The sequence below is a fragment of the Ambystoma mexicanum genome, chromosome 5p (assembly GCF_040938575.1).
Source record: "Ambystoma mexicanum isolate Mex_15411 chromosome 5p, UKY_AmexF1_1, whole genome shotgun sequence".
Lineage (NCBI taxonomy): Eukaryota > Metazoa > Chordata > Amphibia > Caudata > Ambystomatidae > Ambystoma > Ambystoma mexicanum.
The window spans coordinates 19319317-19343455 of record NC_090930.1 but is presented as its reverse complement, the minus strand read 5'-3'; the positions used below and the strand labels follow the sequence as shown (position 1 = coordinate 19343455).

The window sequence follows — 24139 nt, the reverse complement described above, 5'->3', positions numbered from 1 at the left end:
CAGAGACATCTTTTACTTGTTGAACAGAACACAGTGCTTCTGTTCTTGGAAGCAAGCTACATACGGGGGAAGAGTCACATTCCAGACCTTGCTATCTATGAGGTGCTATTTGTGTCCTGGGAGCCGACACGCTCTACAGGGCTCGGTAAAGGGGGGCCGTAAGAAGAGCATAATTCAAGCCTTTAGCTGCTTTATTCTACCATATAACGAGACTGGCTGGCAGCTGTGAAATTATTAAATGCCCTGCGGCTCTGCTTCAAGGCTACATTCGGGAGGGAGCCGGGCATTCCTTCCCGGCGCTGCCTACGTTGTGTTTCAGCGAACTCTTATTAGCCTCGCGGCCCTGCGGCCTTGTCCTTTCACGTACAGACAACAATATTAACAGTCGAGCAGTGTAAGCAGAAAATGTGCTGCGAAGCAATTTGAACAGAAAGCAATGAGCAATTGTTAGAAAACAAAATGGCGATCCTTGTTACATCAAAATGGCCGTTCATTGGTAAACTCGGAAACCTGTATTTCTATCGTATCGTTCATGAGATGGTTGGCCTTCAGCCACCAAAATACGTTTGCCGTCACTCATGGGAGGTATCCATTTTTCTAGACTGACAGGTGCATCAGAGTTTGTGGTCTTGTGTGTAGTTCAGTGTGCAGAGATGGGTGTTAACATTCTCTGGGGGATCTGACATGGATACCAAGGATGTTTTCCCTATACTGGTTCCATGGGGAAGTTCTGAAAGTGCGGTTGGGTGCCTAGGCGGGGCTGTGGTGGAGCACAATATGTATGGCTGCATTTTCTGTTCAGTCCAATGGTGGGGAGGACAACTGACCATGCCTAGAGCGGTTGTTAAAGGGATGGTCTAGTAAACATTTTTATTTCAAAAATAGATAGGCGACATTAAAAAAAAAATACTAGCATCCTCCGTTTTAAAACTTCCTATGTAAAATTTTGAGCTATTCAAGCTCAAAATTCGAAAAAGCAAGCACAGGGGCGCCGCCATTTTGTGAAATGGAGGCCCTCCTGTGCTGGCTTTTGCTTTTGCGGCACTAATGAAGGAAAAGCCAGCCAGCTGTAGTAAACAAAGTCTACCGCTGGGTGGCTTTCCCTTCATTAGTGCCGGGACTCGGAGGACGCGGACCGGAGACCAGAGCAGGAAAGCTGCAGCTGAATCTCAGTAAGTGCTATTTATTTTTTTTTACAAAAAATAAGCACTAGCTGCGGTTTCTTTTCTAGGTTTTCCGGGCTGGAGGAGCCCGGAAAACGTAGAAATAAAACCGCAGCTTTAAAAACGTTGTATTTATGTTTGCGGTCGCTTTTGAAGCGACCGCAAACATAAATACAACGTTATTGTGTTGGAAAACGCTGCGGTTTTTCGTTCCAAGTTTCTCAGGCTCCTCCGGCTCGGAGGAGCCTGAGAAACTTGGAAAGAAAAACCGCAGCGTTTTCCAACACAACCGCGTGTGTTTCTGCCTGCTGTGGCTATCACTTTGGGTCTTCGGGGGAGCACCGGAGACCCAAAGTGAAAGCCACAGCAGGCAGAAACACACGCGGTTATGTTTACATGGCGCGTAGTGTTTCTACCTGCAGCTGATTTCCCATTTGGGGCTCTCGGGCTCCCGTGGGGAGCCCGAGAGCCCCAAATGGGAAATGCTACGTTGTCTGCCTGAATCTTCTGTTGTTTTCCGCAACGCCACGTTGTCTGCCTGAATCTGCTTTTCCATTTGGGGCTCTCGGGCTCCCTGTGGGGAGCCCGAGAGCCCCAAATGGAAAAGCAGATTCAGGCAGACACAACGCGGTTGTTTTCCGCAACGCCGCGTTGTCTGCCTGAATCTGCTTTTCCATTTGGGGCTCTCGGGCTCCCTGTGGGGAGCCCAAGAGCCCCAAATGGGAAATGCTACGTTGTCTGCCTGAATCTTCTTTTCCATTTGGGGCTCTCGGGCTCCCCGTGGGGAGCCCGAGAGCCCCAAATGGAAAAGCAGATTCAGGCAGACACAACGCGGTTGTTTTCCGCAACGCCGCGTTGTCTGCCTGAATCAGCCCGGAGCCCGAGAGCCCCAAATGGTAAAGCAGATTCAGGCAGACACAACACTGTTGTGTTGGAAAACGCTGCAGTTTTAAAACCGCAGCGTTTTCCAACACAATAACGTTGTATTTATGTTTGCGGTCGCTTCAAAAGCGACCGCAAACATAAATACAACGTTTTTAAAGCTGCGGTTTTATTTCTAAGTTTTCCGGGCTCCTCCAGCCCGGAAAACTTAGAAAAAAAACCGCAGCTAGTGCTTATTTTTTGTAAAAATAAATAAATAGCACTTACTGAGATTCAGCTGCAGCTTTCCTGCTCTGGTCTCCGGTCCGCGTCCTCCGAGTCCCGGCACTAATGAAGGGAAAGCCACCCAGCGGTAGACTTTATTTACTACAGCTGGCTGGCTTTTCCTTCATTAGTGCCGCAAAAGCCAGCACAGAAGGGCCTCCATTTCACAAAATGGCGGCGCCCTTGTGCTTGCTTTTGAGCTTAAATATCTCAAAATTTTACATAGGAAGTTTTAAAACGGAGGATGCTAGTATTTTTTTTTTAATGTGGGCTATCTATTTTTGAAATAAAATTTTTTACTAGACCATGCCTTTAATAACAAGTTGAGTGGGTTCTGCAAGGAGTAGCTTGCTGTCCATAATGTCAAGCAGTTTGAGTAGAGTTACTCTTGTTTTATTGGTGAAATGGTTCTTGGGCATGTTGAGGCTTCCAAGGAAGATGTTAGTTGTGTTGTTGAAGGATGCTGTTGTGAGGTCTGTTGAGGTGGTCCGTAGATCAATGGATAGAAACTGAACGAGCGTGGGTGGGTGGAAAATATCAAGTGAGGAGTTAGATGGATGCCTGTGTAGTGAGCTCCTGGAGGGGGCATGTCCATGAGGTCTCCTAGATAACGGATAGCCTTCTGCGTACGTTCCTTTGGCAGTCTTTGTGTTGGTTACTGTCGCCGAGGGTTCGGAATTACCAGGAGCTGGGAGCTATTAAGCTCCTGCTTCTTGCCTAGGAGAGACTGGTTAACTTAAAACTAACAGCTATCAGGTTGCTGCTACCTTTTGGATCCCCAGGCCAACTAGTCCTTTACAAACATATATATGTGACATTAATCTTGAGTATTTGAACATGTTAATCAAGAAGAATTGGGAATCTAGTACAAACATTAAGGATCATACATGGGGGTGGGCAAAAAGTTGAAGTATGCCTCGCCTCTAGAAGTTAAAATGGCAGTACACTATGTACTTACTCCTGGTTCCCCAGCAATGGCTCCTGCGTACTGGGTGATGCCTGACACCCACAAGCTGTTTTTAGCTCCTGCTCATTGAATCTTAATTTTGAACCCTGCTGTAGCCCTTGGGGACGAGGATATCCAGGATGTGCACAGGGTTGGGTGTATGCAATGTCAGTCGCCCCCCCAATTATTCAAATGCACACAGCCAACCATTTTTCCTCACCAAGCGTCGTCCTTTGCTCAGCATTAGCTAGTAGGGAGTGCACCTCTTATGCTCTGGTCTAGGTTGAGTGGAGATGAGGTCAGCAATGTCTGCTGCCTGTATCGTTATTAGGGTATTTATTGATGGCGGACCCACCTTCAAAAAACAACAAAGTACTTACCAGTCCTAGGGGAAGAGCACAGTGAGGGAAGCCGAGAAAAAAAGAGCAGTGTATGGAGTGAGCATGAGGTTGTAATTTGTAGTACGAATGTTTTGTGGGTTGGAGGTGCATGCAAACGGGGGTACAGATTAGGTGTTTGTGTCCGTGGCTGAAAGGGGCAATAGAATGGGGTGAGTGAGCTGTGATGCCCATGCTCCTGGCTTACTGAGATGCGAGGAACAGGGGTTCCGCCTCTTTTCATATAAAAAGATATTTCCCTTTATTTGTCAGTTCCTTTCTTCTCTCTATCATTTTAGCGCTTGTAGGCCATCTAACCAAGACTCCTGAAGCTCTGCCCCAGTGTTTGGCAACGCTCTTATTGGGATATTCACCATAGTTGGTTTCCCTGAGGGGGCTGCGTCTGACCACAGTTCCATCTACATGTCCTGTAACATGGGGCCTGTGTGGACATGTTCTACCACTTGAACACCACTGCTTGGGGGTCAGGGGGAACCCTTCAGCAATAAGTTGATGGATCCTTTGGCACAGGAAAGTTGTTGTCCGCTCACGGGGCTTATTATTGGATTACAAGCAGGTACTTCAGAAGGGAGTGGATTTCTCTGCAAAGCAGAATCCACTGCATTCCAGTGCATGAAGTGGTGAAGTATGTGTTCACGCACAAGGTGGAGCAGATGTACACGCCCTGTTCAAAGAATACGTTGATCTGAAAGTGACCTGGACTATTTATGGAAGGCTTTGGAGATCTTTGCGATGAAACCTACAAAGCTTAGGGCATTGGAAGACGAGTGGACTGACGCACACTCACTGTCGAGTAGTGTCCCTGCTTGTAAGCCCTGAAGCGGGACCATATGAGCCCCTCCCTTACCTACAGCAAGGCAGACCTATAGAAGCTGACCTGGCGATAATAACTCTCTACAACTTGTTTGCATGCTGGAAGAGGACTGTAGAGGTCTGATAAACCAAATCCCCCCCAACCCCCCCCCCCCGCTGACCCCGTGATGGCCCTGACATCTAAAACACGCTTCTGATGCTTTGAGATCTGAAATATGATCTGTGCTAAGCACCAGTGTAAAGACACAGGATTGTAACCAGGCTTTCGACGTTCAAGCTGACCCCCCTCATACCTGGGGAGGTGGACATTGCAATTTTTCAGTTTGATATTTATTTTTTAAAAAGGCATGGATGGGCAAAGCTGCACAATTGTCGTAGGACTAAGGTGCTTTAAATCTACCTCTTTGAGAAGACAATCTTTAATGTCATGATAGGCTAGAATTGCATAACGTGGCCAATTTCATGAAAGCTGAGAATACCAAGGTCCTCCACTGGAGCAACAGCCTCTAAGGGCTTATCTTTACGGCAGAGCATAAAACTGGACATTGGAATGCAATGAGATCTATAGGTTATTAACCAAGTTTTGGCCAATTGGAGAGTCCCGTCCTGCCACTGTGGTGAGACGCTGCCATCCGGGCAACCTTAACATCTTTCAGGTCAGCGTTCACCATCTATCCTGTTATTCAGTGTTGTGGAGTGTGTTGGTGGTTGGGTCTTAAGAGCTGACATTCTTAAACTTCTCAAAGTGTAAATTTAAAACTTGTATTTGCTCAACCAAGAAACATCTGCACAGTCTCTGCATTCAAGAGGGATGCAACTACTTCTTTATTTCTGCCCTGACCTTGGTCCCCACATGCAAAGTACATGCACAGTTCCACTGTCCCAGTCTGCTCACAGCATACATCAAACCAGCAGCCATGGTGGCTACATGTCGGAATGGCCTAAATCATTCTGCATTTGCCTTTCCTGAGGATTGGTTTTGTCGTTCAGTCTCTCTTCTTGTCATTTCTAGGTTCAATATAAACCTTGCACTTCTCAGTGATGCGGTGTGTGCCTATAAATGGAAATGTGCATAATTTGTGCCTAAATGCAGAAACGCATGAGAAAACGTTAGATAGCGCGTCCTCTGGTAAAGGCCTGTTAAGGATGTTTGGCCCCTACATGCGACCGAGGGAGCAGGCTGGGGGAAGTGTGTGTGTGTGTGTGTGTGTCTAGAAGCAGGAATGGAGGAGGGTGATGGGCGCTGTGATGGAAAGAACAATCGTGTTGAAGAATATGGCAGGAATAACAATCACTTTCTTTTATCCATTCAGAGCTGCCTGTGAAATCTGAGACTATGCCTGTTAAAGAAGCAGCAGCGGAGCCACTGCTGGGGCTTGCCCATGACTGTAAGGAGGAGCAGGAGGGAGAGCGCATCAGTCTCCCTGTCGCAGGTACACGAGCAGCTCTAGTTTGCAAAAAGCACAAAGAAATTATCCATTCCTTTCCCATCTTCAGGAGTGGAAAGATTACATGTGACGATCACCCAGGTCCCCCCGCCCCCCTTTAGCTGCAAATCAGTTGGCTGTAGACAGCAAGGGTTGTGAATTCATAACACATCCAATTTGCATTGATTCCCTGTGTCCTGTGGCACTTACTAGACTCCAATGTATGGCATGTTCTTCAGAAACGCACTATAGCTGGCTCGGGGGTAAAGATTTCAAGTTGCTAGTCCAACAGAAAGTCACTTGCCACCTGCCTTCTCCACATGTACACACCACACCATGTCATACTCTACCGTGCTAGTGCCGAATGAACATTTAGAAGCCCAACTGCCTTGTATTTTAGGTTTCTAACATAGCCTCATTATGGTATCTTACTTTTCAAGGCCCTGTGTGGTACTACAACATGCTGTACCTTTCTCAATTGGTAAGATTGATGTAGTCTTGGCAATATGAGCACTTAATGGGTTTCCAAGATGAGACGAGTGGGTGCAACCTAAAAAGTGAAGTGAGCAGTTGATGGCGGTCTCTCCTTCGCAGGCTGCGCCAGCGCCATAGGTTTCAGGTTTCAGGATCTACTGGGTATATACCTACCCTGTATTAACTAGTGAGAGAGCATGTAGCACCTTGCTCTGGGCAGATGAGCTGGTTCTGGAGCCCTTCTCTGTGAAGGTCCAGCCACCTTCTTTGCTTTCAGTGACGTTAGGGGTGTCGGCCAGTGGTCCCCAAGTGGTCCGTATGTCTGTCTTAACGAGTTTGCCTGGGCTAGCCTTGCCCCATGTGCTGCCAATGTTTGGTACACCGTCGTCATTGCTGTGCTTCCCATCAATCCAGCATTCTAGACAACTTTATTTCCAATGAGTGGCTCTGACGGGCCTCTCGAGTCAATGGTGTCCATTCTGAGCCCTCTTTGGAAATCTAGTCTGATCATTCTGGTGATCTATTTACTGCTGCCTTTCTTTGATTATTCACCTTCGACTGGTTGATTCAAATAGAAACCAATCGGAACATATTGGACACATTCTCAAATACCTGCAGTAGTGTTTGGTTAAAGAGCAGAGTTGTGCCCATACAAGAAGAAATAGGCGACCGTTTCAAAGTGTCGATGCGAAAGCCAGCTGCTTGGATACACTAGATTTTGAAAAAATGACTGCCTAAGATTTCATGGTCATATCTGCTCCATATGGATGTTGTGAATACACTGTGAACTGTGCAACGGATTGGCTCAGTTACTACATTTATAAGGCCCAGTGCTGCAGAATGAACCACCTCGAGGCACCAGACATGGGTTGTACAGCCAGAAAGTACATAAAAGCCTTTTCCTGGGCAAACTCTTATAGAAGCTGGCCCTTTCCCAGCTTATCACACTGAATCTGTTGGTTGTCTCCAAGACCACCAGTCTGGCTTCAGAGCTGCCAGAGGCACAGAAACTGCTCTCCTGAACACCCATGAAGACTTGCTCTCTAATCTTGATTCCAGCTCTCCTTCCATTCTCATCCTTCTTGACCTTTCCCCTGCCTTTGATACGGTCCGTCATGCCACATTCATAAATTGGCTCTGTGATACCCTTGGAATCACAGACCTGGCTCTGGACTGGTTGACCTCCTTCCTCTTCGACCGACCTTCCAAGGTTCAACTGGGCCCTTTTCTCTCCACCATCTCGCACTCCACCTGCGGTGTCACTCAGGACTCTATCCTCTCTCCTTGGCTTTTCAACATTTACCTGGCCCATCTAGCCCATTTGATCCTCAACTTCTCTCCTAACTTCCAGTGTTATGTGGATGACGTGCAGCTCTGCTTCTAGTTTCCCTCCTCTGCCGCCTCATCTTCCTCTCTCATTTCTGACGGCCTGTCTGCTATCCAGGCATGGGGCACTGCTAATGATCTCTGCCTTAATGTCATTAAGAAAGAGATCCTTCACATTGGGACCCCTGCTCCCTCTTTCCCTCCCACACTCTAGCTGTCCTCCATGGCTCCCTCCCTTCCCCTGACTGTGAGGCAAAACACCTTGGTATCATCTTTGATTCCACTCTCTCCTTCTCATCTCGCATCACGGACCTTGCCAAGAAGGCCCACGTTCAGCTGCACCTCCTCGGAGGCCTTCTCCCTTTCCCCACCTTCCTCCAGGAACTAAATGTCTCCAGAGCTCTGTTCCTCTCTAGGCAGGACTACTGCAACAGCTTCTTCCTCCATTTGCCTAACTCCTTCCTCCCTTTGCCCCTTCAACTAATCAGAATACAGCTGCAAGACTTATCCTTGGCCTGAAGCCCAGGGACCGCATCTCTCCGGCCCTAAAATCTCTCCACTGGCTCCCGTTTGCTGCAAGGAACAAGTTCAAGACCCTCTGCATCATCCACAAGGCTTTCTGGGGCCTGGGACCCCTCTACATCCAACTCTCTCTCTCTCTCTCTCTAAATGCCTCCCTGCTAGAGCCCTTCAGTCATCTGGCATGGTTAGCAGAATACACTGGGAAGAGTTCTCTACACCTCCGACTATAAGCGCAAGTGTACCGCAGGGAGCCAGTATTTCTCCTCTTCTCCAACCTATTCATGAAATATCTATGTATACTCCTAGAATCCATCGGCGTTCATTTTACCAACTACGCCGATGATACACAGCTGGTGTTTGAATTGGAGGGAGATTATCAAATAGATGAGGAAAAGATTACAACCATCTACAACCCGATAGACAAATGGATGAAAGACAACTGGATGTGCTTGAATAGCAAAAAAAACGAACTCATTATTTTCGGTTCCAGTCAAGCGAGGGGTAAGCTTGGTAAAGATTTCGAAGAATTTACTATCAAAGACTCGTGGATTAAGGTGGTCTCCCACGTGAAAACACTTGGGATGATGCTGGAGGCGTCCCTGGGATCAGAATCCCAAACCAACTATCTTCATAAAAATAACATATATTATATCAGGCTACTGAGAGCCGTACGCCCTTTACTAACAGAAAACAACGCGGCCACAATAGCCAGGGCCATTATACTGGCACGCCTTTACTACGGCAACTCACTGCTGCTGGGAGCATCTAGAAAATGCATCAATAAATGCCAGATAATGGAGAACAATGCAGTTCGAATCATAAAAGGGATCGATAGAAGAAGCCATGTGACAGGGGCCAGAAGATCCCTCCACTGGCTCAGAGTAGAGGATGGAATCCTCTTCAAATTCATGACTCTGGTTCACAGATGCTTATATGGAGAGGCTCCATCTCATCTTAGAGCCAAGTTTACACAATATATCCCTAATAGGGCACTAAGATCTCAAACACTAGGAGAGTTACAGATACCTCAGGCATCCCGAACTACCGGTGCTGGGAAATCTTTTCTGGTCCGCGCTGCTCAGCAGTGGAACAATCTGCCAGTTACTCTGAGAGCAGAGCCTAACCTGTTAATTTTCAGGAAAAATCTGAAGACCTATCTCTTCAAATAACGTGCCACCTCCTAGTTGACCATCTATCTCTTGCCTAACATGAATCTTTCTCTCTGCGCCCTGATGCCTGCGGGCTACCGACGCATTACAAACAAACAAATGAAATCAATCTAGCTCTAACTCTCTGCAGATCACTTTTCCAAGCAGAGATTGGAATGGCCTCCCTGCCACTCTCAGACTTCAGCTGGATAGTTCTGCAAGCTTCTCCCCTTCTCCCCCCCACCCCCCTTGCTAATGTCCCTGTCTGCTTCTTGACTGGCTGCCTGGTTCCTTCAAATTCCTACAGAGCACCAGGCCCCCCCCAATCCAGTCTACCCCTGCACTGGTCTCCCCTGACCTCCCCCATAGCTCCATTCAACCTGCACTTGCCCTTCTGGGCCCCCCCTCTGCTACCCCACCCCCTCCGCACTAGCCTGGCTGGCTTGCACCCCTGTAGCCCTCCAGCCCCTTATCTCACACTTAGCTTGTGGACCTTCCTTCCCCCTTCATCCTCTGCTTTCCCCTGGCTCTGTCCACCTGGCCTGACCAGGACTCCCCCTGCACCCACCATCTGCTGCACTTCTCTTTACCCCGCCCCTCGTCTTGTTGCGCCTTGCAACACTTGTGTATAGGCGCATTTTATAAATGCTCAATTAATAAAAATGTAAATGATGCAGAGGGAGCACTCAAAGCAATGGACAAACATTTTAAGCCTTTTCAAAAGGAAATCAGAAAGGCGGGCAACAGGACAGCTGCCCTGAATCTAGAATCCTCTGTATCCTGTATTGGATTTTTTTTAAAGATGGCTAAACCACCAAACTGTGGTCCTGCGATCCATTTGTGTGGCTAAGGACGAACACCTTAATTTTCACTTTGATGTAGCGGAGGGCTTTACCATAAAGCTATTTCTGCGCAAGACACCCAGCTGCAGTGGTCCTGTTTGCAGATATCACAGGCCATTCTGACCACAGTATTTTACGCAACTTGGAGTTGTTGCAGCAGCTTCATCTAGATGCCATCTTTCAAGCGGGAATTGACAGGCATTTACCACTAGTGGATATTAGTAGTCCTGACTACCTTTGGGCACACATTTCTAATGTGGGATAGTTCTATTTTCTGTGGTGCTCTTTCAGTTCCCTTAAAGGGACAGTGGTACCAAATATTCTAATGTGTCAATTTCCTGCTACCCGCATGTGGCATGGTGGGATCAGCCAGTGGCTCTTCCACACACGGCCCCCAGGCAAGCATCACAGAGCGGGTGGCGGCACCCAGCCACCATTCACACTTTGGGTTGGGCATGAGACTTCATCACTCGTACTCATTGTTGCAGGTCCATGGATCTCTATAGTTTAAAAAATGTCTGGTACTGTCTTGGTGACTGGTGGAAGTCCCATCCCATCATCCATTATGCGTTCACGCTCTTGAATCTTTGTTAGCGTCTTGAGTCCTGTCTTCCACTGGGCTCCTGGGTCTTCCACTGGGCTCCTGGGTCTTCCACTGGGCTCCTGGGTCTTCCACTGGGCTCCTGGGTCCTGTGCTCTTCGTGATCAGGTTGCTAGAAAGATCAGCTCGCAGATGGGGCTTTGCATGCATGTTTTCATCACCAGGACATGCCTGCAGCGGTTGCTGGCTCAATCCCATCTGGCAGGGCCTTACACAAGCTTCTATTCTGTTCTGAAGATAATAACAGCCTTTGCCTGGATTCTTTCCGTCTCCTGGAGCAACAGCGCCTCTCAACTCACGGTCCAAGACAGCCACAAGGCTGTCTTGGACCGGTTCCTCTTTACGCTCTACACTTCTGCTCTTGGGACCCTAATCCCCTCCTTTGTGTTCTCGTACCAAAACTTTGCTGATGACACCCAAATCTTCTCTTTTCCTGAACTCTCCTCTGATCTCTAGCAACATTTCCAACTGTCTCTCTGCCATTAAATATTGGATGGCTGTGCACTCACTGATGTTAAATTCTACCAAACAGAGGTATGCTTCTTCCCTGCCAAAAGTGCTCTCTCATCTCTTCCTCTGCCTATCCAGTTCCCACCTGACACTCTCCCCTACTCTTCAGCTAGAAACCTCTGCGTCATCGATGTCCCTTCTCCCACGTTCTCTACTTTAAATCTCCAAAACTGGAACAGCAACATGCCTCAACCTCCTAAATATTAGGAAAGTCGGGCACCTCCTTCCTTTCAACACTGCCAAGCATCTCTTAACCACTCTTGTCTTCTCTAAACTGTACTACTCTGCTACAATGGATTACTGTGCAAGCATCCTCTTTGTACTCCCCAACTATGTTTTCTGGCCTCTAGACAAGATCATGAACTTTGCTACTAGGACTCTCTTTGAACTCCCTCACTTCACACCTACTTCCTCATACCGTCACCAGGCTGGATGGCTGATGCAAAACGGGACCAGATTTAACCGTCTTCTCCAGGTTCACAAATCTATCCACGGTACGGCACCACTGTGTGTATCCTCTATCCACCTCTACAAGTCCTCTCATAAACTCAGCTCTGCTTCCTCAACTACCCTTGTGGCTCCTCGCCGTTTCTGTGCTTCCTCTCGCTTCCGTTTCTTCCCCCTTATTGCTCCACTTGCATGGAATTCTCTTCCCCTGGAAATCCGAGAAATAGTCCACACAGATTTGTTCAAAACTAAACTAAAAGCCTACTTCCTCACCTCCACGTTACCCTCTTGATCAACCTCTCATCTGCCTGCTAGCTAACATTTTTCCCTCGTCTCTAACCTGCCTCTGTCTCTCACTTCCTCTGCCTCCATTCTAGCACGTCACCCGAGCACAGCTGGCTGTACCGTCTACCTGCACTTAAAAAAATATCCAATGTTTGTTGTCTTTTATGTATTTCCACTTATGTGGTGTGCCTGGTGACTGTTCATTTACTCCCCTCCTCCCCAACCTGGTCAGAATGTCACTCAAAACTCATCCCATTATAAGAAGCCCACTGGTTCCCGTCAAATCTGATTTCTTAACTATTGTACATTCCTTTTTTGATGAAAAGAGCATTGTTCTTCCCGTATATAAATACATAAAATAGAAATAACAGGTGTATCCTTGTGTCGCCAGAGAAATCCCCCATTTCCGATTTACATTAGTCTTGAATGCCGATCTGCATATGAGAACTAGGGTAGGGTCTGGGATAACTCTCTTTACAGGTTTGGCGAGTATGTCCCTTTGTTCAGGACATGGCCTGGAATATGGCAGTGGGGGATCTCTGAAGCTCTCACCCTGTACTGACTCCATCTAGCTCATGGCTCTGGTAGGCTGGCTTTCGTGGGCTGCAGAGACCACTCTTAGCAGTTGGATGAATGCAGACTCTGTGCATATCAATGAGGGCTCTGAGGATGGGTCAGGGGCAATGCGTTTGTCTTGTGAGCAGGGTAATGCAGAATAAAACCTTCAAATCCTGGTCCCATGCGTAGACACTAGTGTATAAATTGCGTAAATACAAAGTCAATTAAAACGTACAGAACTTGGTTTTGAAGTTGCTCAACATTGGCACCAGCTTTCACGCCCACCCTATCTTTCTCTCTTTCTTGATGTGTGCTGCGATGGGGGTCATGGCCTTATTGAGAGAGTAGAGACCGGGACCCCTCTCGTTCTGGGGGAGGAGGCCTACAAGGGTTTTCATCAGAACTAGCTTTGTCCCAGACGTGGGGTGAGGGAGTTTAAAGGGCCCAGCCTCTGCCACCCCCCCTTGATCGCTGAATGCCTGCCAAACTTATTCTGCCCAGAATTCTGTTTCATTTTAGGACTACCGGTCCCAGAAGACCATGCAGCAGCTGTAAGCCACTAGCGCTGTGGAATGAAGTTGCCGGCTCTGCAAGTGAGCCAAGCACGACAGCATCAGTCAAATGGCAGATCTAAACAATGTGACAAATCCATGGAATTCGTCCTCTGTCCCTAAGGTGGGCGGGGGGCAACCCCTTTGGGATTAGGGAGGTGAGCCTACTAGGCTTAACACCCCCTAGGGGACAGGGAACCCAGGATGCCACGGTGGGTGATCTCTCTCCCCTTTAAAGGACACCCCTTCCTTTAACAGGGATATGGGTTACCTTCCCTGTCTCAGAAAGCCAATGTCTTTATTGGCTATATGGGAATTGCACCAAGCAATTGTGTGAAGGTACACAGAGAGGTAACTGATCTCGTTTCTGATGCTGTACTCTTGCCATTATTGTATGACATGCAGGTCCAATGGAGTGTTCGGTCTCCTTCCAAAGAGGAACATAAATGGCCCGTGAGTCTGATGCAGTAAGAATGACCCGAAGGAGGAGACGCAAGCTTGCAGAGCCAAGACGCAGAGTAGGGCCCGCCACCCTGTAAAGATGAGGGCCCCGGCAGCACAGGAAACATTAGGAGCTGGCAGAGGAAGGGTTAATGAGCCTGGAAGGGGCAGGACCCAGGCTTTTCATTTTTTTGTTTGTTGCCTGTGGGTGCTTTTCTTTTTACGAGTTTTAAGTCTTTCTTGTCCCCCCTCCCCCCTCACGGGGTGTGTGAGGTGGGAAAAGAGCAGTTTATGTGGACGTACTGAGACGCTGCATAAACAAAGCTGCAAGAGACTTGAAAAGCTGAGCGGCCGAGGAGTATTAGCTGCAAGTTGTCAGCTGCGTTAAAGGCTGTAGGTAATGGTTGAGTTCCACAGAAGTCCCAGAGCGTAAAGTGAAGGAAACGTAGCTGTGCACCAGAGCAGCTGTGCGTGAGGCTTCCCATAGACGCCCCGGTCTCCCGTGACGTGACTGATTGAATGAACCGTGTGAGAGGGCCTAAAGACAAGCCCGGTCTTCCACTCCATACCTCTTATGTGCAACAATAAGTGAGGGAATAAACGATCAGCCTCCTCCTTCTCTAAAGAGATTGGTTATCAAATGTAACCTGTAAAAAAGGGAGTATAAACTTGATGCCCTGAAGAAGCAGCGGGACCTACATAGATCAGACCGAAAAGAAAATTGTGTGCATTCCGTTAATGGTAGTCTGTCATTATAGGTGAAGAAAGTTCACAAGTGTTGGCAAGCTGTGTGATCAAAAAAGGACCTCATGGAAGCCCTATTAAAGTCACTAAGTGAAGGACCGCATCGGCTAAAACGGGCATTGCAGATGGAAAATCAACAAGCCCAAGCCGATAGACAAAACGTCCAGCAAGCTATACAGCTTCAACAAGCCCAAATAGTGGAAGCAGCAAATTTAAGAAGGCACACAGAAGTGCCAGCCACAGTAATGCAAAAGTATACGCCAGGAGAGGACCTGGACCATTTTTCTGTGAACTTTAAAAGGGTGGCACACAATGCACAATGGCCAGCAGACAGGTGGAGTCACTTATCGTCTCTCTCATGACGGGGGAAATGAAAAGTGCATACCAGGCAGCTAACCCAACAGGGGACACACCCTATGTAGATGTAAAAAAGGGTCTTACTAGAAGGGCTGGGACATGCTTAAGAGGCATACCAGGTGAAATTCTGAGAAACCAGGCTGATGCCAAAGGAAACGCCCAAGCAGTTATTCTATCAGATAAAAGAACTCGCTATAAAATGGCTTCAAACAGCCACTACCACCTGATGTCTGAGAGAATTGTTTTGGAAACGTTTGTGGAAGCCCTACCCCCACCGATACAGGGCTGGGTGCGGCAGCACCATAGACCCAATCTGACGGAGGCTGTCAATATTGCGTCAGCTTATCAGAAGGCGGGACAAGGGAGATTGATGGCATTTAGTCCATCTGGGAGAACACTGGGAGAACAGAGATCAGTCCCACCTGTAGCACGAGGCAATGGCGGACGATGGCTTGAACCCCATGAACAGAAGAATGGAGGCAGAGGGCCCAAAAACGTGGCCAGGCAGTGAAGGGGGAATACTGATGGTATGATGTCTAGGGGGCCACAGTGTTTCGACTCAGAGGAATGGGGCCATGTCTCCCGAAAAGGAATAAGGTGGGGCCAATGGACATCATGGTCTTTGATGTACCAAGAGAAGGGGACTGTGCAGCACCTGACGGTCCCCAACGACCATCATAAACGTATACCTGTGAGGCGGAGGTTGATGGCCAACCCACTCGAGCCATGATCGACCCGAGAAGTCTGCAGACGGCCGTCAGCACCGATCTGGTAGGTCACATGTGTGAGACCAATCCAGGCATTCCTATCGGGCCTGTGCATGGGAATGTGAAGAGATATCCCTCGAAGGATATGGACATTAAGTTGGCAAGCAAGCAAATGGACTTGAGCGGCGATGTTACCTGTGCTCCCTGAGCCCCCTACTTATTGGCTCTGACATTCCAAGTATGACCCACATCGTACAAAAAATCGAACAAGGGTGGCTGGAGAGCGCCCTGTTTTGCGACAGCAAGGTTTCCCCTCATTTTACCAAGATATCTATAAGCCGGTCAGAGAAAAGGGACCTACAAAGAAAATGGCACGAGCAGGCTATACTCCCAAGTGGCCGTGGACTGGAAAATAGATGAGCAAGGTGATAGTTTCAGTGTGGGCCAGGAGTTGGACCCAACGCTGAGGTATGCCTGGGAGGCCACAGAGGGGAAATCGGAAAGAAGGCCCCTCATTTGAAAAAAAGTATGAACTGTATTATCGGGCCATGATCAAGCCGGAAGGGGGGGGACATCAGACAACTGCTGGTGACCGCTAAATATCAAGGCACAGAGTTGGAGGTAGCTCACCTACAAGTGGGAGAGGGACGCTTGGGAGCCGAGAAAACTATACTGAAAATCCTGGGGAGGTTCTTCTGGCCAGGGGTCAACTGAGAGGTGACCCGTTTTTGCCATCAGTGTGCAGAGTGCCAAAAGAAAAACAAAGCAATGTGCTAAGAGCACACTTGCAACCCATGCCATTGATATTGGAACATTTCCATTGCATAGGAATGGACTTTGTGTGTCCCCTAGACCCCACGAGCCGGGCCCATAAATATTGTTTGTGATTGTGGACTATGCCACCTGATACCCAGAAGCCTTTCCCCTTAGGAGCACCATGTCAAGGTCCAGTCTTGAATCTTCCTGCAGGAGTGATGCTGGCCCACCAGACCCCCTAGGTGTGCCAACTCAACAATCTCTAATAATACAATTACCAAACTGGCAAACCCAAGGGGAAAGGGGAATGGAGAACAAAACAAAAGCAGATCTTCACTGGTCTTTTCTATGAAGACTTCTCGACTACTGGTTTTCCATCTGGAACTGGTGTTCGGAATTGATTCCTCAGTGTCGTGTCTGTGAAGATCTAAACATATATAATATACTATTACCTTCACTTTAATTAACCACAAAAACTTTAATATATTTTCAGTTAAAGGAAATATATATATTTCTGATGTTTGTTAATCTGCTTAGAATCACATGCTGTGCATAGGTCCGACATCCAGTGGTCACTGCGGAGTATTGCATCTTGTTTTTCGTAGTCGAAAAGGGGACGTCGACCAGGCGTGTCTGAAACACTATCCCTATAGTGACGTGCGTTGTACCCACAATCCCTCACGCGTCGAGGTCCCTCAGATTGTTTTTTTCCGCCCAGCTTCTGGTCGCCTTCACGCGGAGCTCCTCGAGAGACATTGCAACCCTCGACCTTTGGTCGTTTCTTCTACGAAGATTAATACAGCACTCCCTCGACGCAGTGTAGCTGTTCTCCGCCGAGCAAAATCGTCGACGGAGGGTCGAGCGGAGGAAATCTTCGGCGCTGCCGAACACGTGGCCTGGCCTCGCTGGCCACATACAGTAGGGAGAGTGGGGTCGTGGGACATCTCTGGGTCTTTCTGAGAATGCCTTTCCCTTTCCCCTTCCTTTCCCTGGGGGTGTTTATCGCGATTTATTGCCTCTGCTATGGAGAGGACACCATTTAGGTTTTGCCCACTTTGTAAAGGCAAATTCACTTGGAAGGACAAGCACTCACGGTGTAACCGCTGCTTGCCCCTCGATCACAAAGAGGAAGGGTGCGCGGCTTGTCGGCTTCTGAAGCCTAAAACTCTAAAAGACCGTAGGGTTAAAAGGTGGGCGGCCTACGCGATGTCGAAGGCCGAAGGTTCACCCGCCGCTGCTACCACCGACAGTGACGAGGAACGCGATGACACGACCTCCGCCACGGAAGTCGTAACCCCCTCTAAGGAGCGCTTACGCGCTTCGTCGTCTGTCCCCGGCCCCGACGGGCTCGGCTCACGCCCTGCTTATGGGGATGAACACCCCGGCGACACTGACGCACACAAAGATTCACATAAAGATAAGCACACAACCCATGGCTCTTCTTCGTCTAAGTCGAAGAGAGCTTCGGCGCCCAAGGAGACGCAGGTTCCACCGGCGGCCTCCTCGGACCGTTCGGGTTCGAAGCCCCTCTCGCAACCGCAGCCGCGACCTGGGCTTTCGGCAAACAAGGGCGCCACCACCAAACCATCGGCCGGTGCGCATCAACAGAAGGCGCAGACCGCCGTACAGCGCTCGATACCCATAGCGTCGAAAACTCAAGCTTCCGCCGACAAGAATGTCGCCGATAGCTTAGCCAGGATCGTTGTAGCCGATCCCCAAAAGCGTACGCCGAAGATTTCGTCGAGCGTTACGCATAGAGCAAAGGATACGCCGAAAACACCCGAAGGAAAGCAGGGACTACCCCCTTCAGTCAGGGAGTCTCCCGACACACCTGAGGGTTTTGAGGAGGGCGACGGGACACTTTCCTCGACGCTTTGGGAGAGGTCGAGCCATTTCGAGGTAGACAACTCGAGTTTTCCCCCGCTAGACCGCTCTGGGGTACCCCATGAAACTATGGAGAGACTCCACCTCTGTATGGAGAGGATGGAAAAGTTTATGAGTACCCAAGCCCCTCTAACTCTCAGAAGAACTAGAGAAGGGCCTCAAGACGACCCCAGAGCCAAAAAACCGAGGCTGGTCGATCCCCTGCTGGACACAGCCTCAGACTTCCAAGATGTATATGACCTCACTGGGGAGGAACAATACTTCGAGGAAGAAGATGATTTCATGGACAACGAAGGACAGAACCAGGAGGAATGTCTAGAAGACAGAACAGACATTATAGAAGAAGGCTTCGGGATTAGCCCAGGAGAAGGACCTTCGCACCCCTGGCAATCACCATCAGTGTGTTCCGACACTGATGCCCTAAATCTAACTCCTCCGGATAATTCTCCAGTTAGGAACACGTCTCCAATTGACTATCAGCCTACTTTCAATGCACTGTTGCGCAGAGCAGCAGCGCATTTCGAACTGGACACGGGAGAACTCTCTCCAGAATTAGACTTTGTAGAAAGAGTCATTAAAGAAAAACCCCCGGTCAGCCAGACCATTCCACTCCTCGCCTCAGTTAAAAGGAGGATCACCCCGTCGCTGTCCACTCCCGCATTGATCAGAGGGGTCAATCCACGGATTGAGAAACTTTTCGCTCCTTCACCCTCAGACCCGCTCTACATTAGGGGACATTCCATACCGGACTCCCTAGTTGTATCTAATACTAGAAAGAGGGCAGGGGTACCACTTTCCACCAGTGAGGCACCCCCTGACAAGGAGGGCAAGAGGCTATATGCCCTTGCAAAAAGAGTTACTTCCTCGGCTGCCTTCTCAGCAAGAATTGCCAACAACAATTCCTTGCTTGCGAGCTACGCAGACGCGCAGTGGGCCAAACTGCGCAAAGACGCAGAGGAAGCACCGGAGCCTTTACGTACACGCCTACTGTCGACTATTGGCGAAGGAACACAAGTGAACCAGAGCATTGTAAAAAACTCTCTGGACGCGGCAGAAACAGCAGGACGTTCCCTGGTACAAGGAATACTCCTAAAGCGCCATGTATGGCTGCGCAACTCAGGCTTTAAACCGGAGACACAGGCGTCTTTAATAAATAAACCTGTCGAGGACGCCAACCTCTTCGGAAAAGCGGTAGATGAAGCCCTAGAGATGGCCAAAAAAGAGTTCGACACTATCAAGACTCTTGACCAGATCTCTAAGCCCACTACCAGACGCGGCTATGGCAACAAGCGCTTTTTTCGTGGCCAACGGCAACAACAACAAGGTCACCATCAGCAATACCCTGCCACCAATTACCAAGCCAATAGTGGCCAGTACAGCCAAAGAGGCCAACGCCGGGGCAAAGGGAGAGGTCGGGGATCCACCCCCAGAGGCTCCCAAGCCCCCAACAACTCCAAGTGACGCGAAGATTCGCGTCCCCTCCCATGCAACACCGGTCGGGGGCCGGATAACATCCTTTCTTCCTGCATGGGAGGAGATAACGTCAGACCGTTGGGTACTTTCCACCGTAGCCCACGGATACTGTATCGAATTCAACAGTTCCCCATCCTACAGACCCCCGAGGGGACGGCGGTTGACGCCGGAACATCTTGCCATCCTTCTTCAAGAAGTACAACAACTGCTGGAAAAAGGAGCCATAGAGGTCGTGCCTCTATCTCAGGTAACGGAAGGTATTTATTCAGTGTACTTCCTTGTACCCAAAAAGGATCTAACCATGCGCCCTGTATTAGATCTGCGCCCAGCGAACAAGTTTATCAAACCCCAAAAGTTTTGTATGGTGACCTTACAGGACGTGATCCCGCTGCTTTCACAGGGAGATTACATGACAACATTGGACATGAAAGATGCATACTTTCATATTTCAATGTTGCCAGCACACAGAAAATACCTAAGGTTCATGATAGAGGGCAAACACTACCAGTTCAAGGTGCTACCCTTCGGTATAGCTTCAGCACCAAGGGTATTCACAAAGGTACTGGCAGTGGCTGCGGCCCACCTGCGCAGGTTGTCCATCCCAGTTTACCCTTACCTCGACGACTGGCTCATAACAGGGGACTCCTACGAAACATGTTTCTCCAATACCCAAAAGACGGTAGACCTTTTGTTCCAACTGGGCTTCTCCATCAACGAAAAGAAGTCCAGTCTAGACCCCAGTCAAATCAAACAATTTCTAGGGGCTCTAATTCAAACAAGGGACGGCCTCGTCTTCCCCTCCAAAGAGAGGGTCCAAAACATGCTGTTTCAGATCCCCCAATATGTGACCGGCCGAGAGGTGACGGTACGCAAAGCAATGCGCTTGCTAGGAATGATGGCGTTGTGTATTTATTTGGTACCTCACGCGCGCCTGCGCATGCGCCCAATGCAAGAGTGGCTCAACAGCCAGTGGTGTCAGGCCAGCGGACAATGGGACGATCTAGTGGTGGTCTCGCAGGCCTTGGTTCTCTCGCTACAGTGGTGGACAAAGGGGAACATGGAAAAAGGAAAACCCTTTGCCACACCCGCGGCGGAAGCCACTCTAACCACAGACGCATCCCTCACAGGATGGGGTGCTCACCTATACCATCAGACTGCTCACGGAGTGTGGACTCCGAACGTAGCATCCAAACGCATCAATCTACTGGAGCTACTAGCGGTATTCAAGGCGCTAAATGCCTTCCAAGAACACCTACAAGGCAAGACAGTAATGGTCCTTAAGGACAGCACTACAGCCATGTACTACATCAACAAGCAGGGGGGCACCCACTCTCCAGGCTTGTCCAAACTAGCCCAGAATATATGGAAGTGGGCTCTCAAACAGGACATGTTCCTACTATCACTACATGTACCCGGGGAACTCAATCTGCTGGCAGACAGACTCAGCAGAGATTTCCCCCTGCCCGAAGAGTACGAATGGCGTCTGCACGAAGACATAGTCTTCGACGTCTTCACACAATGGGGATTCCCAGAAATAGACCTGTTCGCAACCCTGGAGAACTCTCAATGCCTAAGTTACGCCTCCAGGTACCCCCAGAACCAATCCAAGGGGAACGGTCTATCGATGCAATGGTCAGGGAAATTTGTTTACGCTTTTCCCCCGACTCCCCTTCTCAACAAGGTGGTGCACAAGATGCACCAGGAACAAGTGACCATGATACTGGTGGCCCCAATGTGGGCCCGACAGCCATGGTTCGCTCACTTGATGGAGATGTCTCTATCTCCCCCAGTAAAACTCCCCTGCCCGTACAACATGCTATCTCAGAACAAGGGCAGGACTCTGCACCCATGCCCCCAGAACATGAATTTAGCAGCTTGGCTCCTGAGGTCATAGAGTTCGGACATCTACAACTCCCGCAAAGATGCATGGACATCCTCAGGGAAGCCAGAAAACCGAACACTCGCCACTGCTATTCTAGCAAGTGGAAGAGATTTGTCATCTGGTGCAGGAGTAAAAGCATCAACCCTATTGACTGCTCTCCCACACATGTGGTACTATACCTGACCCATCTCTTGGATTCAGGCCTAGTGTTTAACTCCATTAAAGTCCACCTAGCGGCACTTTCTGCATACACCACCTCCCAACTCAAAGTGTCGTGGTGGAGGATCCCAGTTATAAAGGCATTCATGGAGGGAGTAAAAAGAATACACCCACCGATAGCTGACCCTGCTCCCGGATGGGACCTTAATGTGGTACTTACCAGACTCATGGGCTCTCCATTCGAACCCATGCACAAAGCATCCCTTAAACATCTTACTCTTAAGACTGCTTTTTTAATAGCTATCACCTCCATCAGGAGAGTAAGTGAACTTCAGGCTCTTTCTATTCTAGACCCCTTTGTTACAGTTCACAAAGATAAAGTGGTTCTACGCACTCACCCTAGGTTTGCTCCGAAATTTATTTCTAAATTCCACGTAAACCAGTCTATAGAACTACCAACGTTCTTTCAAAATCCTTCCAATTTGGGAGAAAGGACTCTGCACACACTTGATGTACGCAGGGCGGTCATGTTCTACATGGAAAGAACCAGACCATTGAGGAAGACTAATCAGTTCTTCGTCTCGGTGGCAGCAGGAAGAGAAGGAGATGCGGTTTCAAAATCCACTATTTCTAGATGGATTGTTCAATGCATCACTCTCTGCTATACTCTTGCTAAGAGAGAACTACCCTTTAAGCCAAGAGCACACTCTACTCGAGGCACGGGGGCATCCATAGCATTCATTGCAAATGTTCCCCTTGAGTCCATCTGCAAAGCGGCTACCTGGAGTTCTGTGCACACCTTTACAAAACACTACTGTCTAGATACACACTCTAGATCTGACTCCCAGGTGGGACAGGCAGTATTACGACACCTTTTCTCTACTGTTCCTTCTCATAACCCACCGCCAACTCCGGGTACTGCTCGCTAGTCTATGCACAGCATGTGATTCTAAGCAGATTAACAAACATCAGAAGAGAATGCATTACTTACCGTAAAAGCATTTCTGATGGTTGTATCTGCTTAGATTCACATGCGCCCACCCTTCCTCCCCGCTCGGATGGAAGGAACATAGACTTCCTTTATATATCTCTCTCTCTTTCTGTACTCACTCACGTCTAGAAGGCTCCCTCAGGGCAGACAAAATACAAACAGAGGGACCTCGACGCGTGAGGGATTGTGGGTACAACGCACGTCACTATAGGGATAGTGTTTCAGACACGCCTGGTCGACGTCCCCTTTTCGACTACGAAAAACAAGATGCAATACTCCGCAGTGACCACTGGATGTCGGACCTATGCACAGCATGTGAATCTAAGCAGATACAACCATCAGAAATGCTTTTACGGTAAGTAATGCATTCTCATATATACCTGCAGCCTATGCTTGATAGCTGATAGGCTTAATATAGCTCAGTATCTTTCTTTCTGAATCTTTAATATCTTCTTTTACTCAAACTTATAGTCTCAAGTATCTTAATTTAAAAATCCTTCAAATAATAGTCTTGAGATTTTAAAGTGTTCTTGTCAGAATATTGATGTCGGAAATTCACAATCAAAAGTTTATATTTTTTTCTTGGTAACTTTCACTTACTGCAGTACAAATGTTGAAGAGAAACACGCTACTATTGACATCTGGAACTAGCGTGCTCGTACCTGAACTCCCATGATGAATATAGGAATACTTGACTGAAGATGTGCTCTCAAATGAAATGAAGCTAACAAAAAAAACACGAAGCAAACGGCACTGCGCACTTCTGGAAGATGAACCGCGCAGTAGAAGAGGAACCGCGCACACCGCGCACTCTGGAGAGATGAACCGTGCAGTAGAAGAGGAACCGCGCACACCGTGCACTCCAGAGAGATGAACCGCGCAGTTGAAAAGGAACCGAGCACACACGCACAATGGAAAGGGTCCGCGCACTAGAAATTAAGCACTACCCAAACGGAAGCCAATTGAATAATACGTCACAACCAGGAAGTATCAGGAGCTAAACAGAGGACGCCCGATGCACGTTTTAAGGTACTTCACTCAAACAATCTATGACGAACTTCACGCGCACGCATGAATTCAAATAACATTCGATAATTTAGCATTGTAAAACACCACTAAAAATGGACTCATGTAAACAATATATACCTAGATTCAGAAATACTATTCCAACTGGAAAATTATTAATATTAAATGTAAATGCAGCCGCAATTACAGGGAAGCGAAAGTTTACTTTACCAGCCGGTAAACAACACGAGCAAAGAGCACTTGAAAGTTCATAGCTTAGTAGGATTACTTTCTCAAACGAATATTGTTTCAAAATAACTTCTTGACTCCAATAGTAGATATTAAATTGATAACAAAATAATAAGTGTTAACCACTTATTGACTTAGCTTGCTTCATCTGTATAGAATTTCTTCTTTCAACACTGGATGAGTTCTTCTTGAAATAACTTTCTCTTCTCAGTAGTTTTTTCCTTCTTAAAAAGTTTCTAAAGATCACTTTAGTTAAATTTTCTAGAGAGCTAAATAACTGCAACCTTCCTCTAAGGAAACTGGAATGAAAGGCAGTTTAGAATCTTAGTGAAAG

At 48.3% G+C, this 24139-nt stretch overlaps 1 protein-coding gene across 2 annotated transcripts in view; it reads left to right on the top strand.

Moving 5' to 3' along the window:
- LOC138480670 (zinc finger protein 436-like) overlaps window positions 1–24139 on the top strand; it is an 83470-nt gene that overhangs the window by 44687 nt on the left and 14644 nt on the right. The window contains exon 3 of one of the 2 annotated variants that reach the window (XM_069612343.1): window positions 5780–5899. The exons of the other annotated variant lie outside the window; for it this stretch is intronic. Within the exon in view, the coding sequence (XP_069468444.1) occupies window positions 5780–5899 (120 nt within the window). The remainder of the gene's footprint in view (window positions 1–5779; window positions 5900–24139) is intronic. 2 annotated transcript variants of the gene reach the window in all.